Source organism: Chinchilla lanigera, unplaced genomic scaffold (assembly GCF_000276665.1).
Source record: "Chinchilla lanigera isolate Chin_1 unplaced genomic scaffold, ChiLan1.0 scaffold00015, whole genome shotgun sequence".
NCBI lineage: Eukaryota > Metazoa > Chordata > Mammalia > Rodentia > Chinchillidae > Chinchilla > Chinchilla lanigera.
Window position 1 is genome coordinate 29,784,556 of NW_004955416.1, and position 19,666 is coordinate 29,804,221.

Here is a 19,666-nt window from a genome sequence, read left to right on the forward strand (position 1 = left end):
GATGGCTGATGTTCTAAAGGTAGTGCGAAGGGGGAGAACAATGCAAACTACATTTGTTGCTGCTCAGCAGTATAATGACAAGTGTACACAGTTTATTTTCATATAACCTAATTTAGGGATATCTCTGGTACATACACAAGGGCATGGACGGATCTGTGTATCTAAATGACATTTGTTCTGTTACTGTGGAACATTGAGAAGAGAAAGCAAGCCAAGTGTCTTTTTCTTTGCACTTTTTCAAACATGCTATTTTAGAACCCTGCGTCCAAATTCCTAGCTTTCTCAGAGAATCTGAAAGACTTAAAAAAAAAAAAAAAAAAGGTCTCACTTCCATGCAAAATTATTCTGTTCTGCAAGTGTTTTCCAGGCAATAAAAAATTTTAGAAAACCTTTAGTACCCACAGTGGATGGGTTCTCTTTTATGACCAGCAAGAGGTGCAGCACTAGAGAAGCACAAATTCAGGAGATACTCAAACCTCTAGTTCTATCACATCTGTAAACAGAAAACTGGTTTCCTGTATTCTGTGGAAAGCCACCAAGGAGCACCAGACTCCAGGCAAAAATGACAGTCCAAGAAAAGGCCAAAGTGTTCTTTAATTACATGAACTGAATTTACCTCCAGAAAGCGTGCCTGAGTAACTGGTTCACAACCAATAATTTGAGAATAAACTGAAGACAGAGGGCGTATATCTTGCTTACCATCCACCCACCTAGTTAACATATTTTAAAAAGGGATAAATCATTCAAAATAATATTTTTCTTTTCTTTTTTTGCCTCTCTCTGTTTTGAGCAATCTTCAAGTAATGGCTTAAAGTTGCTATGAGGTTACATGTCCAAAACTGTACCACTGAATTCCTTCTTTCTCTGCATAGATCTTCTCCAAATATCATTATTTTCCCAGGATAATCCAAAGATAATAAAGATGAATGGTGGTGGATACAGTTGTACAAAGTAATCTAATTTATTCACAATTGAGAAAAAACCAACTGAACAGCCAGGTTTTAAAGCAACAGTTAATAAAATGTGAACCAGTTTACTATTCTGGGATTCATATTTCAAAGAAAACAGAAATGCTTTCAATATTTCAATTCTAATCAACGGTTTACCCATCAGAGAACTCTAAATATGCATCTGGTCATCTTTAAACAATTTATAAAATCGAAGTATTTTCTAGAAAAAATGTAGCATTCAAAGCTTCCAGGAGGTAAGAATGACCAGTAACTTACCAACTTCTATGTAATTTTAGATGAACAATTTCACTGCAATTAAAAGAGTAGGCTACAATTTTTGTTTTTAACTCACAAAGCCATTAATCTTTGGTCACATGGCTTCACTGTGTTTGAAAACATGTAAATCACAGAAAAACTTCTCTGTAGTTATATTCTCATTTCCTCCCATGACTGTACAAAACACAAAGGGAGTGCTTCTCTCAGGCCTGCACTAACATGCTTTTTGTATTTTAAGACACCAGCAAAAGAATTTTTGTCAGAAAAGTGGTCTTGGGAAAGGGCATCAGATGGAAGCGCTTACTCTGTGTGGACAATTCAATGACAATTCTTCGTCATTCACCAGCAGCACCACCCACAAGGGATGCCCGAACTGACAGCACTTACTTGTTCACTAAATGTTTGTGTAGGACACCTTTCATGCTACTATTTTGTGCTGTTACCTAACGCTTATTTGTTCCTGTTTTATCTTCTCAACTCGACTTACCCACGTTAGGGAAAGAAACTGTACCTTATCTTTCTTTCTGTCTTACAGAACTCGGCACACTGCCTAACGTGTCAAAAATAACTGCAGAGCATCCTAGAAGGCTCAAGAGCTAAGTCAAATTATTATAATCTCCATTTTCAGTGTTGTCTGATAAATACGGTAATAACGGGAGAGATTTAAATTTTCGGAAAGAATATTGGCCCACTGTATCAATTTCTTTCCTACAAATATTCTCTCTCAACTCAGTCTCACGAGTTCTGAGGTGTCCCTATTCTTGAGATGCCATATATCTTGAAGTTTGTATGTAAGTTCTTGCTGCTTTGGTCAATGAAATTACAAATATATTTTTCAGTCTGAGAAAGTAACTTAGCTAAGTATTTGTTTACATAGGAGTGTACTAATTAATCAATTGTAAGACCATTCTACATATGAACAGGTATTTCACGTAGGTAAGATGCCAAAATCCCAAACAACAGAACTGCATGGCTGAAAGGGAGCTTAAAGTTAACAAGTTGAATTTTCAATTATGTGGCACACTGAGAGGTGGTTATCCAGACTGTATTTGAAAGTGAAGGAACTATTGGTTCTAGTTTTAAAAACAAATTTAGCACCTCTTCACTTAGGTATATGAAGACAGCTGCCTTAAGATCTTTTTGATAGCTTTGTTTGGTATCATCAGGAATTTTACTGCAGTCTACTGAGGATGGAAAACAAATGTGCCTCTGGTGGTACAAAGACTGCTTCAGTTCTGGGAGAACCCAAGTTCTGAGGCCACGAATACAACATACTGTATTTCCAGTGTACAGGAGGAGGCCTTCCTCTAGAAATTCTATTATACTTCCTACATTGCTATCTCAGACTAGAACAGAGGGGCATTAGGTCTACCAGCTTCACTCTCCTAATAAAGCCAAAACCTAGAATAAATGAAGTCGAGATTTTGTCCTTTAATTTCACTTCACAAGTGTGCAATAAATGCTGAAAGGCAGGGGAGAAATAAGCCAATTTAAAAGTTCCTAGCTTTGAGCTGCCCCTGTCAAGTATCACTCAAATTAATTCATCAAGATTTCTTTAAACCACTAATAATTATGAGGTCCTTCCTATAACTACGTATTTCCTAATCCTCATGCAACTTAAATGTGGCTTTCAGCTTATTGGTAAGGTTCTGTGGAACTAACTAAAAGCCTCACCAACCTCAATTACAGTACATCTCCAACATTCCAACCTGCAGGACAGAAACTAGGTGGTAGTGATCCTAATATAAAAGATATGCTAATTTCCACATTTGATAGATATGGAAAAGTCTAATATCTTAGGAGTTGATAAAAAATTATAGAGAATACTACAAAGCAGCTACAAACTTATACCAGGAAATAGCTCTATTAATATTTTTGGCTTTGACTTTACGTAAGGAAGTAGCTAATTATAAATTTCCCTAAAAAAAATGTGAGTAATCAAGAAAAAAAGTTCCACACAGATGTAAAATTGGTAAATACAGGGCAGAACCCAGAACTTGTTAAAACTTAATAGTATTACCTTTTTGGCACTTTCCGGACCTGATTCATCAAAGCGAAATCTGACAATTCTGAAATCTTTACAATAAATAATTAACTCTGTTGGATTAAATTTCAGTTTCTGGTTTGGGCCTAGGACTTTCTGCTTTCTTTTGTGGTCATTTACTAAAAAAGAAAAAAGGAGGAAAAAGATGTCAAAATCTTTCTTGTTACTCATTCTTTATAAAACTTTACACTACAGTTTTAGTGAAAAGCACTGGAAAGTCACGTATCACTTGCACACTGCTTCTCTGAAATCTTCATATTAGTCTGTAATTGTTGGAACTTCAAGGGAATGGATGTTAACTTTGTTTCTGAAGATAGTTTGAAAGTCTTTAGTAAAGCCACCAATAACTAGATATATTTAATGATTAAAATTTTAATTAAAAAGACAAAAAGCTATACATTCTATATCTCCATTTTAAAATGATCTATTGACTCCCCTCTCTTCCACTAATATTGCTGGGGACACCTCCCCTAGCAAAAGTGACAGTAAATCTATAGAAATAAAATTCCAACTTAAGTATTTGAGAGATAGGATGACTTCCATAACAAAATCAACTTTAGAGACCTTTTTTAAAAAACAAAAACAAAAACAAGGTCTCACTATATTGCCCAGGCTGTCCCCAAAGAACTCCTGGGCTCAACTTATCCTCCCATCTCAGCCACCAAAGTGGCTAGACTACAAGCAGGTATCACCTCACTCAGCTACAACTTTTAGAAAGGGTAAGTGCTAAATATTACATACCTGTGACAATTTGCTCAATACATGTTAAAGGAACATCATGTTCTCCAAGAAGAAGGTTTCTGTAATGGAATTTCTGAAATAAAACATTATGTTCACATTAATTTTCTCAATCTCAGTGACAATACAAGCCTCATTTTTAATTTGAATTTTGGGGAAAAGAACTAAGTAGTTAAAAGAAACTTATGAAATCAATAAAAAAACTTAGTATTTATATGATTATTTGCTAACTGACAACTATAGTCAGGGTTTATAAGGGAAAAAATTTAATACAGGACACATAATTTATAGGACTATTTTATAATAGTTACCCAAAGAGTCAAATGCAAAAGAATGCAGGAGATCCATCCACACACTAGAGACCCAAAGAATCCAGCTGAGGGCCTGGGTCCCACAGCAATGTCCTGTAAGAGTCCAGATGAAGATCAAGAGCCCATGGCAATATCTCATCTAAGTCTGTACCAAGGATCTGTACTGGGAAGGTCCAAAGGCCAGTGATGGAAGCTAGAAAGTCTGTGCCAGTAGGGTGAAGGATCTGTGCCAGCAGGCTGAGGAATCTGCACTGGAGCCAGGAAGCGATGCTCAAAGTAAGGAGCAGAGCTCCCCTGAAAAGAACTGTAACCATCCTCAGCAACAGCAAAGACCCAAGGTCATCCAGTGATGACAACAGCCAAGTTCATAAAAGCCAGCATGACAAGATTCTCCAGGAGGATCAACAGTGTACCACCTTCTCTGCCAGTTCTGTATTTATGCCGCTGGCAAAAATCCTCAGGGCCTTCCACCCTAAAACCATGCTGATTCAGTTCAGATAGGTGTTACAAAATGACGATTAGTTAATCCACCACAACGACTAAATTTTTCTCTTTATGACTAGGAAAAAGTATCTTTGCTTTTACAAACAAGTTAAAAGATTTGGAAGCTAAGAAATAACTCCTTCAGGCTAAATAATCAATGATCACAAAGGCTAAGCAAAACTCTCACTAATTGTATTCCTCAAGCAAGTGTCAATATTCTTAAGTTTTATTTTGAATTTTAATAGAATATATTCCAAACATTAATCATTTATTGACAAACTCATTATAGTATTTCCTTACCTGTGATTTATATAACACATGCACTGCTTAGAGTATACAAATAAAACCCACCTGTAATGGCATTGGGTCATCAGTAATAAAGGAGATTTTGAAGTTACTGCATATCAGCTTTCCCCACAAATCGTACTGGCTTGTGTCTGTTGCAATGCATTTTCTCACAAAGTTGACTTCATTTACGACAATTTCTCCTTTAAAAAAAAAAAAAAATTATGTAAGCTACAGCCATAGACTGTCAGAGTCACTAAGCAACCTAGAGAAGATTTCATGGTTTGATGATGACAATACTGACAGTAAGAAGGAACATTCACTGACTGCTCACCAGGCCCTTGGTACTGAAGTCCTCACAGCAGCAACCATAACGAGGCTCAGGTCTCCATACCCAAGTACAAAAACTAAGGCAAAAAGAGTTTTGGGGTCTGAGTTGACTCAACCAGAAAAGCCAACCCACATCTGTACTCTATGCTCTGCTATACTGCCTATCGTTATTTACTTCTTGAAAGGCATTTAGGAGAAGAAATAAACTACACCTTCTCCCTTAGAATATTATCTAGTGGAGTATTTTTGTCTTATTAAAATGTACTTCCTCTTGTAGGGATGAAAAATAGCACTCAATTTTATTTAATTTAAAGTAAGTTCCACAAAGCAAAATCAAGTTTCTTTCTGCATTCAAATTATAACTCAGTAGGCAATAAAACTTTAAAACAACGTTTGAGTTCAAAGGAAAGATAAGGGAAATGTAGAAAATGAATACAAAGTCATGATGTGCTTTTGAAAAGAATAATTCTCTATAATGTATTTAAGGCTTGGTCATTACTGGATTGTAAAGTTCAAGATCTAAAACTTAGTCACAGAAATGTCTTCAAGCCAGCAAACTCCACAGAAATGTTAGGTTATTGATCTACTTTGCCCACTTCTCTACTTACAAAAACTTTTCAGAGTGATGGATACAACCTATTTACTGTCAATCAACAAACACCTACCAACTCATGAAGATTAAAATACAGTTGCAAAGCAATTTCCTTTTTAACAAAAATGTTACAACAGATTTACATTACAAGATAACTTTTATACCAAGTTCCTAAAAACTCACAAGCCTAGTTTTAAGAAGAGCCCTTAACATTTACTTGAGGATTTAATTTGCACATGCTCGTGTCAAATTCCTGGCTCAAACACTACAGTGACTTCCGTGAGGAACACAGCCTCCTTCACGTGGCCTAAGACCCTTGTATGCCATGCTGGCCTTGGCTGTCTTCCTCCTCCTTGCTGTGCTACCAACAATGGCCTTCTCAGTCCCTCATACACAATATACTGTTTCTAGCTTTGCACTGTTCCCATTTTTGGGGATGTTCTTTCTTCCTGTTAGTCCAATCACTGTGTCAAAACACCTTAAAAATGTCTTTTAAAAAAGCTTCCTGCTTAGATTATCCCCCCCTTATCATAGCCTTATATAATTCCAATACCACAGCTATACTTTTATATGCACATGCATTTGAAGAAATACTTGCCTTTAGGATTTTATGCTCTATGGGGGTAGAAAACAGAAGCATTTTTATTAAGTGCTGGAACTTCAGCACATAGAACAGTATCTAGGATATGGTAGCTCCCTGTTAAAGTAAGTGTTGAACAAATTAAATCACCTCAGGACCTCTGGTTCATCAGATAACCACCACTAGTTGGACAGAAGCTATTCCAAACAGAACTGAAACCAGTAATTCAATATGACCAAGTAAACAAGTAGACTGGAAGATTAGGGTTGCTTGGGTAAATTTACATGATGACAGAAAAAAATCAGAGAACTACCACTGCTTGCCTGCACATGCATAAAGAGAAGGAAAACCTAGCAATGGGAGTTTCTCAACCTTTGTCCTTATTAGATTCTTTCAACAGCATGTAAGGGAAGGAAAGCAGGTGTTTTCTCTAACACAGAGATAAGGGATTTGGACCCAAAAAGACTAAATAACTTGGCTAAGATCTTAAAAACAGTAAGGAGTAAATTTGGAACTTATAATCCAACATTACCTTCCCACTATATCCATGGGTTATTGGTTTCAGGATCTCATAAGCTATCAGAATCTATAGATGTTCTAATCCCTTATAGAACATGGTATAGTATTTGTACATAACCTATATACATCCTTTAAATCATCTCTACGTGTTTTATCATACCTAATACAATCCAAATGCTATGTAAATACCAGTTTTTCTACTATATTGATTTTCTACTATATTGGGGTTTTGGCTTGCCTGGGCCACAGTGAATGAAAAAGAAAGGTCTTGGACTGAATATAAAATATACAATACAGTTAATGTATATAAGTAAAAAAGCCACCTTTTTGTATTTTACTTTTTTTCCTTTTTGTATTTTAGCTTATTAATTTTATGAAATAACAAGTCCAATTTAATAATTAAACAAGAAAATAGCACGTCCACTTAAAAATAAAGACCCATCTTCACAGGCACACACGTGTAGGAAGGATGAAACACTATCCTCTGCAGCCCTGTTTTACTCCCCAAGTTGCACAGGAATGTGACCTCTGATCCAGGCTGGTTTCGGTTGGACTGTGTGCGGGTGCAGGAGGAATGAGGACTGCACTGCACCTCCCCCTACAGAGCTGCACTGTTAACTGTGCAGTCGGCCCTGGAGCGCTGTGCAATCAAACCATGAAAAATGCTGCTGAATACCACAGACCACTAAACCTTTACAATGTCATGGGGCTGCATTACTAGCTCTCTAGAGCCAGATGAAGCTAGGCCACCTGGTTTAGAGAAGGATGACAAGAAAAGTCTGTAAAGATGAAGAACCCACAGATACTGAGGGCTGATTGTACTTGCTTCCCTATTCCTGCATAAAAGTAAACATACTGCAGTGAGACGGAGTATGTACCTGTTATGGCTTATGTTTAAATGTCTGCCCAAAGCCTCATGCAGCCATAGGTGGGGCTTTTTCAGAAGTGGGTGGGTCCAGAATATATTATGCTGGAATTGATTTATGGTACAATGCTAGGATCAAGAGCACTAGGATTAAGGATGTAGTGCTACCTGCCCTAAGATAAGATATTAGGGATATCTTAGCCTGGATAAGATATGAGGGATAGAAAGACCTCTGTTGTTATTAGGGATAGAAAAAGCTCTCAGCAATGAGAAAAGTAATAATTTGGTACCAGAGAAGTAGGGTCACCGCTGTGATTGTACCTGACCATATGGTTTAGGAGCCTTTGGAGCTGGCTTGTGGGAAGGGGAAGAGGTAGGAAATATTTGGAGATGCCAACTGAAAAAGTAGAGCTGGAATCACCGAGGGTGTACTTGATGTGAGATTCTGGTCAGAGCTCAGAAGACCAGAATGCTGATAGAAATTCTGCTGGTAGAGACCAGGCTCAGGAGGTTTCTGCTAGGAAGGACTGCACTGAATGTTATACTCCAGACAATGTGTGTTATGCCTTGGCAGAAAGTTCATCTGCATTTTGCTCCTGTCCACAGACTTTGCTTGAGACTGAGATTCAGGGCGATAGACAAATCTGCAGAAGAAATTTCAAGGCAGACTAATGTTGAGGTGGTGGCATGGCTACTGTTGGGAGCTTTTAGCCAGATTCATGTTAAGAATCAAGAGCAAAGAGCCCAGCAGAATGATTTAAAATGTTTTGAGTTTGGCCAGAAAGGAAGCTTCGGTAAAACCATGGCCTGAAGAGACAGAGGAGAGGAGACGCTGACTGCTGAGAAGGAACAGGAGAATAGAAAAGACAGCCTGAGAGCATCACAAGCAGCAGCAGTACTCTACCCTTTGCAGCCGCAAAATTATAAAAGTGAGACTTTTCTTTGAGAAGAGAGCTCTGGAGCACCAAGTTCCAGAATGACAGGGGCCTAGAGACATTATTTTTTGGGATTTGGTTTATAGGTACTGGACCCCTACAGCCAAGAGAGAAGAATGCCTGGCTACTGTTCCTGCTGGCAGCAAAACCTTGGTGTTACCAATGTAATGCTGGTTTTAGGCAGATGCAGAATGGCAGAGTTGTGGCTCAGGGAGGCTTCCACCCAGATTTTAGCAGAAGGCCTAGGAAGCCAGGCGATGTGGCCCTGAGAGGGCAGTGTGTAAAGCTGTAACTGTGAAGGCAAAGGTGCAGTAGAGAACCCAGAAGTTTGGAGAAGCCAGGAACATGGATCATCTGAGGAAAACTGCAAGAAAGGAGCACAGCTGGCCCAAGAGAGAACCTGTGGTAGCTACTACCACTGGCAGTGCCATAGGGGTGGAGCCACCCAAGCCCTGTGGAGTTCACAACTTGCCACAGATCACCTAGGATGCTAGACACCGGCTGGATTTTGGAATTGCCTTGTTCTCATTCCTTCCTATCCCCCTCTTTGTACCTTTTGGAATGGAAAAGTCTACCTTGTGGCATTGAATGTTGGAAGTGTTTAACTTTCATTTCATTTGTACAGGGGTTTGCAGCTAAGAGTTTGCTTTCTATTTCAAAGAAGGCTTTGGACTTGGAATTTTCACCAATGCTGAAACTGTTAGGACTTTTGCAACTATTAGAGATGGACTAAATGCCTTTTGTACAAAGGGATGAACATGAGTCTTTGTGGGGGTCAGGGGTGGAATGTTATGGCTTGTGTAGATGTCTCCCTGAAGCCTCATGCAGTCATAGGTGGAGCTTTTTCAGAAGTGGCCGAGTCTACAGTGTGTGATACTGGAATTGATTCATGGTGCAATGCTAGAATCAAGGGATTAGGACTAAGGGTGTGAGTATGACCCACTCTTAAGTAACCTACGTAAGATATAAGGGATAAAAAGAGTTGTGGTCATCCCTTGCTTGCTCTTGCCTGCCTACTTGCCATAGATTATTTCTCCTCTGTGATGCCTCTCCGGAACACCATCCTGCCTTGGAGTCAGCCAACTATGAATTGAAACCTCTACGAACTGTGAGCTAAATAAACCTTTCCTCCTTTAACTTTGAGTGTTGGATATTTTTTCTCAGGAATGAAAAAGAGTTAAGACAGTACCCAAACTCAATTAAAGATTCAAAGTATGAGTCTTTCCTAGATTCTAATGCAAAAAAAATTAAATATGACTGAAACATACATAAAAACTCTTGGAATAATTCAAATATATAAAATTTAAACCTTAGCTGGGCATTGTGGCACACACCTATCATTCCCAGCACTCTAGGAGCCTGAGGCAGGAGGATCCCAAGGTTGAGACCAAAAGCTGGGCAACTTAGTGTCTTAATGAGACCTTATAACAAAATAAAAAATAAAACGTTCTGGGGATGTAGTTCAGTGTAAAGGTCCAGGATTCAAACCCCAGTACTATTTTTTTTTTAATCTTCTACAGATCTTGAACACAAACCTCACCAATTCCCTTATCAGAATCTGGGCTACCCCTCTCTCCCAAGTCATAGCTACCAACTGTAAGAGGCCCTTAACTTAAATAACTAATTATTCCTAGTTCAGACAGAGGACATATTGCTGTGACACTGACTTCTGATACAAAACTACTGGCTCATCAAGTATAATCTATACCACCTTGTCATTCTGTGCCATCTTTCTTACCTACCTAACTCACCTGAAAAAGGATTCTCAAAACAATGCTAAAGCAATTAATACAGTCTTAACACTTAGGATTTACACTTATTTTCTTATGTGTATTACACTCAAATAAAAGTTTACTTTAAGGAAAAAAACCATACTCGGAATTTCAGGTTCCTGGGAAGGGGAGCAGCAGGAGTAATGGGAAGAAAGGGACAGAGGGCTTATGGGGCAAGATATCACAGCCATGCTAATACCATCCACCAGTTTTATTTTGAGATAAACATAGCATCCCTTCTCTAGGGATTGAATTACTATTCAATTCAGGGATTGAACCTGAATTACTTACTGATGCACAAGTAAAACGTCAAGCTGTGAATGTGGTCAGGATGTGACAAAGAAAAGAATTCAGTGGGTCTGGGGGATAGTAAAATGGATCATGGGCCAAATATAGATCCCTGTTTTTGTAAATAAAATTATTACTGCTGGGTGTGGTGGTGTACACCTGTAATCCCAGCACTTGGGAGGCTGAGGCAGGAGGATCATTGCAAGTTTGAGAGCAGCCTTGGCTACAAAGTGAATTCAAGGCCAACCTGAACTGCATAGCAAGACACTGTCTCAAAAAGGACAAAATAAATAAATAATGAAATAAAAAAAATAAATTATTACTGAAACACAGCCAAGTTCATTAGATTCTGTAAGTACCCTTGGCTACTTTCATAGGACTACAGCAGAACTGAGTACTTGCAACAGAGACCTTCAAGCCCACAAGGCCAAAAATGTTTACTATCTGGCACTTTATAAAAGGGTTTGCTCACGCCTGTGTTAAAAATTTACTCAAGTAATAACTGTTAAAATTATATGAAACAAGGCTTATAAAACACAATTAGGCACTTCCCGTCTGAAGACAGGTGCCCTCCATCTGCAATGCTGCAGGCATCTCACAGTGCTCCAGAGCCCCACTCAGAGGAAGAGTGAAGACAGACAGCCTTCCTCTGGGAATGTGTCTTCGCAGTCAGGTCAACAGACTCCAGTCTCACCAACAAGCTGCAGCGCTAAGCACTCAGCGCTGTTTCCTCACACAACAGTTACCTGCTCAGGATTTAAAAAGAAAAAGAGACAGAAAACTAGCTTCTAGGCAGGGAAGAAGGAAGATACAAAGCAGCTTCTTCCTATATAGGATATATAAAGAGTACTGAGACTATTTTCACTTACATTTTGAACTAGTGACCTTGAAAGGGTAACTCATAATAAAAGCTTTACAACTCCAGGGGAGGATGGCGGATGTAGATCAGCAGCACAGCACTTGCCTGGCAAGCACGCACAAGGTCGTGAGTTCGACTTCTGATATCACACACACACACACACACACACACACACACAAAAGACCTCCAGGGAAAGGAAGTTTTTTGTGAATGCTGTACTCCTACAATCTTTCTGCAGTAAAGGTGGGTGCTACAGCGGCTCACACTGACTTGTGACACCCTGCAGTATGCTTCTCTCCAGCTCCCTACTCAGCGCCATCAGCCATATGGGCACTGTTCACTCCCGAAGCACCCTCCAGCACGCCACTGTCAGAAGGTGCAGGCAAGACTCATCGAAGATAACACAAACAGGCAATTAGCTTCAGTACAGAGTAACTAAAAAGTGCTATAGAAAAACTTTCTATATTAGAAGATGGGCCAAGAGTTTCTAGCCTGGCCTGGGAAGGAACCAAGAAATTATCAATTTGTTTTCTCAAGACCTTTCCATCTTATCATAAAGAAAAATGAAAAAGGGAATACAAAAATAATAGACCTTCAAATGGTATAGCTTGAAAAGATTTTAACTCCCTGAGAACCAAAACATCATATTATATTATCTTTCACAACACTTTACACAATTCATTAATTCATGACCTGGCATGGTGGTACATATTTGAAGCCAGCCTGAGCAATTTAACCAGACCCCATCTCAAAATTTAAAAATGACAAAGAAATGGATGAGCAATGTAGCTCAACATTCCCTAGTTTCAATCCCCAGTATCAGCAGAAAAAGGAAGGAAAGAAGGAAGGAAGGAAGAGAAAGAGAGGAAGAAAGGGAAGGAGTTAAGGAAGGGAAGAGAAAAGAAGGAAGGGAAGGGAAAAAAAGGAAGGAAGGGAGGTAAATACATATTTGAGAAACAGAAACAAAGTTTTCCATAAATTTCAGTTTGGAAAATAGTTTAAGACAATGTCTCACTGTGCAAGGTAGCTAATTAACCCATGAAATGTATATAGACCAAGAGCATAATTTAATCTACAGCTTTAAATAGGGTGACCAACCGTCCCAGTTTGCCTGGTAGAGGACCTTCCTTGATGTGGGACTTTCAGCACAAAGACCAGAATGGTCTTTGCAAACTGGGACAAGTTGGTTCCCCAAGTTTTGGGTAATTCCAGGAATTAAAGTAGTCTAAATATTACAGTAAGTTGAAGCTTAGAAGGCAAAATATCTGATGCTGTCTGTGGTATAGACAGGATCTGATTCTACAGGTCACATACAATGCAAAAAAGCATGTAATCAGGTACTGCATCCAGTAGGTGCTACCCAGAATGGAAGTGGAAGGAACGTGAAAGTGCAGGCATCAAGAACAGACTAGAATGAAATCCTGAAGGCAGAAGGTTGAGACAATAAAGAATGTGTGGTCACAGAAACAAAGGCCTAAATAAGAAGGCATCTGGGAGAGAGCAAGGAGCCAGCCTCACTGAAGCAAGTATCAACACTGGGATGCAGGAAGACACCAAGTCTGTAAGGTGGAATGTTAGCAAATTATGGTGCTTAAAGCATTTGAATTTCATCCTGCTTAAATAAGACTTTATTATGTGGAGGTCATGAAGAATTTCTGGCAAGATACACATAGATTGACAGTAGGAAGTCAGGAGGTAAATACCAATATGCTGGCCTGAGGCATTGCAGCAGTAGCCTAAGAAAAGGACAGTTCCCAACATTCTTAAGGCTCAGTATGAGAAATGCAAACCTAGTGTTAAATACTACAAATGGTTACATTAGTTTTGATTCCAAGTGCACGTTACCAGTTCTTCAAAGTCATGTACCTACAAGTTAACATACTAAAATATCAGTCCAGAATCATCTATAAAGCCTATTTTCAAAAAGGCATTATATAAGCCATCCAAAAGACAGTTTTCTTGCCTACAAGGGATTCACAAGCCAAATGAGACAGTAAGACTTACGGTAAGACAGAAAGCAAGAACAGTGCATAAATGGTCTACATGTAAATATATAAAAGATAAACAAGACATCTATACAATGGTTATTTTTACTTTCCAGATGGCCCATGGCTGTAGGCTTCTCTGATGCGATTACAAAAGACTTGACAATCAGTGCATTCACTATCAATCCAATAGTTAATCTCGATAATGAAAGTGCTGTTAGCACTGTAGATGGAAAGGAAAAGAACTGAAGTGACACAGCCTTAGAATAGGAGCTGAGCCTTAGGAGGCATCCAAGATTCAGAAAACAAACATTTCCTGAGAAGCTTTTGCTGACATCCCGTGCCCTATCTCAAACTAGACCTAGATGACCTTCTGCTAAGCTTTCATAACCTCTGCTCTCCTGTGCAAAGCACTTCCCCGTGAAATGAACTCAGGGCATAGTCTCATCCCTTCAGCTTTTCACCCTCTGCCAGCAGTTCCTATCATGTATTCAGTACCTGCTGAACACAGTAATTCATTATTGTTATTCCTAACATTTCAACTCTCTGCCCTCCCATCCCCAGATCTTTAAAGGACAGCGTCCTGAGCTTAGAAGAAAGCAAAGGCCATCAAGCCTCACTTACTACAAATCTCACATCCTCATCCCAGAGCCACTGGCATTCCACCAACCTTTGCACGGACAGTCAGGAGCAGGAAGCCCACTGCCTCTCAAGGCATTCGATTTTCTGGCAGGTGAAACTGTTTAAGCTGGGTCAAAATCTGTCACTGCTGTGAAAAGGGCAGAGCCAAGGATAGTTCTTTTTTTAAATTTTATCTCACCAGATAATTCCCACTAAGGTGACATCCAATCTACCCTTCAATGGTTCCAAAGCTTAAATCTATACACTAATGTCACCAGCACAGCCAGGCAGGTTCTTTTGCTTAGTGGCTAAAGGGACAGCCAAGGAGACAGGCGCAGAAGTATGGCTCTACCTCGCCAGCTCTGCAACACTGAGCAAGTTACTCAGCCTCTGCAAACTATGGTTTTCTCTTATGCCAAATGAAGATAAATTGTTACCTTACTTCACAGGACTGTTATAAGGATTAACCTATAAACCATGTTAGCAAAGGATCAGTGTCAGAAACATGCCTGGAACTAGCTCTCAGCAAAAATCAAGATTCTGTGGCTTTTGTGTTAGCTAGACAGACGTCAAGGATAATGAAACCAAGAGATCTGAACATCAGTACACTCCTTTGGAATTTCTCTCTCTGGGACAGGTTTTCTGGAATTGTGGCCTCTGGCAATGTGACCAAAAGATGTTTTCCCTTAACAACAACCTGAAAACATCCGGAGGCACACCTGTGCACATCCTTGCAGTCGTGGGGGTAGGGGGATTATCCTTGCTGGCCCCACCAAGTGTGGGTAGATTTGGATTACAATAACTGGACAAAAGAGGGAGGATGAATTTTTTGGAAGATAGTACAAGAGGATTCCTAGGCAGACAAAATGACTGAGTGGTCATTAAATATTACATATAATTACCTCATTCAGTAGTTTCCAGTTTAGGATCCAAACCAGGTTTCCACAAAAAGAACTTAGGTGGCCAATAAGGAGTTATTAATCTGGTATCCTGACAACTTAAAACTTTCCTGAAGTCATATTTAACAAAAGAATATACTTATACCAAAGAAGTTAGGAGGATATAATTCCAGAATAAAAGACAACCATTAATTCAAACTTTGTTTTATGAAAGAAGGCTACATTCTTTATAACTCCTCATTTTGTTTAAGGGCTGGCAAAAGTATCACCCAGGTCTGATGCCCAGACTTCGATGGAATTTGGGAACCACTGGCTCATGTCAGTCTTCTCCCAGCCCACAAGCAGCCTAGAGCCCTCTCTGGGCCCTAGATGATCAAGGCACACCATACCTCCAGCATGTCTCCATTTCCACAGAACCTGGCACTCGGGGGATGCTCATAATTTACTGAAAAAAGATGTGAGCACAGTCTGGCATGTCTACACAAAATTCATGTTCTATTTTCAAAAAATATTGGAAGACTTTACATAAATATAAATGCAGTCATTAAAAGACCAAGATTCATATAAGATGGGAGAAGTGGTAGAGCATTTGACTGCATATACGATGGGAGAATGAAGAGAAAAGATACCTTTTTTCTTTTTTTGAGGCAGAGTTTAAGCAATGCAGTCTGGCCTTGAATTCATTACATAGCCCAGGCTGTTTCCCAAGTGCTGGGATTACAGGGGTGCACTACCACACCCAGCAGAGAAAGGATACTTTGACAGAGTACTTTATTTCAATTATATACTCAAATATAATTCTCTTGAGATGTTTGAAATGCAAGAAGGCTTCCTCTTCTAAATCTAGGAATTGCTCTCTCTGTGTGTATGTGTATGGCAAAGGTAGAGTTTAAGCAGGTGGTCTGAGCGATGCTTTCACTCAGTCATTCACTCAGTAAGTATCTTAGGGCCTATCACATTTCAGGTACTATGTTAGATACCAGGATCACAAAGTTGAATTAAAGGACTTTCATGAACCAGAAAAGTTAAAAATCACTAGCATACACCACAATCTAAATTAAATTACTGGTCATTTTCTTCAATTTTCCTTACTTAATGAAAGATGAGGATCATTTAAAATTTAGCTTTGTTAAATTCTAACAGATCACACAGTGACCACATACAAATAAACAATTGATTTTGTGTTCCAATTTTCATCTGCTTATTGAATTAAAAGTTCAAACTTCGGGCAACTGAAGTAGGATATCCTTGGAAGCGAGGCATTACGCCAAAGCATAGCATGCAATACTATATCTCTGAACAATTACTGCTTGTTCTGTGTGCCTGGGTACAGCCACAGGTGACTTGGCCAAGTTTTCTCGTGATTCCTAACTGCAGCGAAGACCAGAACTACATTACTCAATCCCTCTTGGTAAAAGTGGCCTAGGTCTTTATTGTGGTGCTGGGGATCAAACCCGGGGCTATAATCCCAGTCACTGTAGTCTGGGTCTTTAGCTCACTAACACTTCAATTACTTCCCACTTGTCTCCCAGATTTCATGGGTAGAGTAAGAGGCTTTAGAGTAGGAAGGGGCAACAGAGGGTCTAGTGGTAGTCACAATGTGACAGGGGAGGTCAAACAGGAAGTCAAGTTAACAGCGGGAGAGCCAGACTGAACACGACCAGGGAAGTATAGGAAGGCCAGAGGAGAAGGTAATAACAGAGTAAGTCAGGAAGGGGGCAAAACACGCTATAATTCAAATCAGCTCAGTGTTCTGTAAAGACAAGTCAGGAACAAACAGAATGTTGAGTGACAGAACCATGATGTACACATGCACACATCTTATCTATAAAGCTAACGAAGGTCAGAAAGCTCTTTAATGGGTAACTAAGAGATCCAGATTTACCTGCTACTGGTTATTTCTAGTACAAGCAAATCACTTCAAATCAGGAACTGGGTTTAAAATCTGCCCCAGGAAACTCTGACTTTAGAGGAATGGTAAGTTTTTAGCATTTTTTTTTGGTTTTTCTCTGGTACCGGGAACCGAACTCACGACCTTGCGCTTGCCAGGCAGGCGCTTCTGCCGCTGAGCTAAATCCCCAGCCCCATTTTTAGCATTTTTAAAGAGGTAACCCTTTACCAAGAAAATTCTTCAAGCATTGATAATTAGTAACACTTTCCAGAAACATCTTTTAAATTTAAAAGCTAGTGGTAAAATATCAAAAACTAGTATCTGTAGCTAAGGCAGGGTTGTTTATGAGCATCAAAGCAGTGTCAGGAGGAGGGAACAAATGCTTAAGCAGCAGGCTTTTAAAAAGTAAAGAAAGCCACAGTCCAGCAGCTCATAGGCACTAATATTCCCACTGCTGTCTTTAAAATGCATGGAGTAACTACAACAGTGCACACATGGGGAGCAAGGGCTACTTAGTAATTTCATTGTCCACCCTGAGGAAAACTACAAAGGATTAATTAATATACACTATTTGGATGAAAAGTATTAACCTGATCAAGGGTAAACATTTCTATCTTAATTTCCATAATAAAGTTTTTTTTAAAAACTTGTGCTAGCTATCTAACCCTAACTAAAGATGTCCCTATTAAAATTTTTTTAACATGTCCCTATTAAAATTTTTTAAAATAATTGTTTATGTTTCTAAATTTGTTGTTGCTACCTTTAAAATTCTAGTTATTTCACTAAATTTAGCTTTAAGAAATTACTAATATTTTAAAATGCTGATGGAAGCCACGTAAACTTGTACTTGATTACATTTCAGCTTTAAAATAGGCTATCCAACACAGCTACTACCCCACAATCATATTAAACAATGACTTTTCCTAATTATTGCACAACTGTTACACATTTCAAAATACAAATCAAACGATATTTTTTGTATGCTCTAAAAGGAAACGTCTGTCTACCAGCAATCCTCACTTCTCTATCTCTGAGGTTCTCTAAGGTAAATTTATTTGTTTGTTTTGAGACAGGATCTCACTATGTAGCCCAGGATGGCCTTGAACTTGCTGTGATCTTCTTGCCTCAACCTCGTGAGTGCTGGGATTACAGGTGCACACCACCATACCCCGCAGGTAAATTTTATTCTAATGAACAGTGATTAGCAACCTGGAAGAACTTTTGTGTCCCCAAAGGTCTGTGCATGTATAAGCACAAAAAGATGTGGGAATGCCTGGAGATTTTTGGGGTGGGGCAACTAAGTTTTAGGGAACGCAGTACGACTGGCAACTAACAGGTAGGAGAAGGGGATACCGTTAAACTTAGGACAGCCCCTCACAACATGGAATTATCCAACCCAAAGTGTCAATAGTGCCCCTGCTGGGAAAACCCCGTTGTGAACTGAAACAAGCAAGTTTGCAAATACAGCTGACACACTCAAACTGCCAGCTAGGTAATTCAAAGTTCACTAAGCCTTGTGATTAGTAGAGACTCAGATACAACAAAAGCTGCTATTCATACTATCAAAAGTACATTAAAAGGTACTTTCACTACTAAAGCAATTAATGATATACTTCAAAAAGAACATTTCAGGAAAAAAAAAAAAGGAAAATGAACCAGTGATATTCCTGACAGTTTTCTATGATGTTTTAAACTTCGGGGATAAATACTCTAACCAACTCCTTCCTCTCGGTCATTAGATTCTTAACTGGAGAAAGTTTGAAGCAAACGAAAGAGAAAACCTGAGTGCGTGATACTAGTGGGTAAAATAACCTTAGACAGAAGTATACTACTGAGGTACCTAACATAACTTCCATGATTACCTGGCAAAAGGACTGGCTCCAGTTTTTTAATCTTCGGTTCCGAATTGATCTTATCGTCAGTCTGAAATACATGAACAAATCACATGAACACCCAGATTCCCCCCGCTCCTCCTAAGATACTCAGTTATAACACGCAGAACCCACACCTGTCTCCCTCCCTGAAACTTTCGTGTTCTAACCGCGTCCTAGCCGAGTTCTTCCCAAGATCTTTCCTGATCGATCTGGGAGCCCGACAACAGCAGCACTCGAGCCGTCTGCGCCGCTTCCCAGCGCTCCGGGGGGCGGCGGACAGGTTACCTCCTCCGCCCGACGCCCGACGCCCGCAAGCGCGGCGCTCTCGCCGGCGGTCGCGCGGGGACCGCCGCCCCGCTTGGAACTCAGGGCAGTGAGCTCAGCGCCCGACGCTTTCCTGGGGCTCGTCGCGCCGCAAGCCCAGGACGAGGCTGCTTGGGGCAGGAACGGCTGCGGCGGAGTTTTACAAGTTCGCACGGCGCGAGCGGGGCTCCGAGGGGGCGCGCTCCTCCGCGCGGGGCTGCGGACCCCGGCTCCGGGCTCCGGCCGGGGGCTCCCCGGAACGCCCG

At 39.9% G+C, this 19,666-nt stretch overlaps 1 protein-coding gene across 1 annotated transcript in view; it reads right to left on the reverse strand.

Annotated features, from left to right (window-relative positions):
* Positions 1 to 19,146, reverse strand: part of Mtmr10 (myotubularin related protein 10) — a gene marked incomplete at its 5' end in the record, with an annotated part of 45,654 nt that extends 26,508 nt beyond the window's left edge. Inside the window, 4 exon segments of the mRNA XM_013512562.1 lie at positions 3,247 to 3,389; positions 4,012 to 4,084; positions 5,154 to 5,290; positions 19,086 to 19,146. Of these exon segments, the coding sequence (XP_013368016.1) occupies positions 3,247 to 3,389; positions 4,012 to 4,084; positions 5,154 to 5,290; positions 19,086 to 19,146 (414 nt within the window).
* Between the last annotated feature and the right edge of the window lie 520 nt (positions 19,147 to 19,666).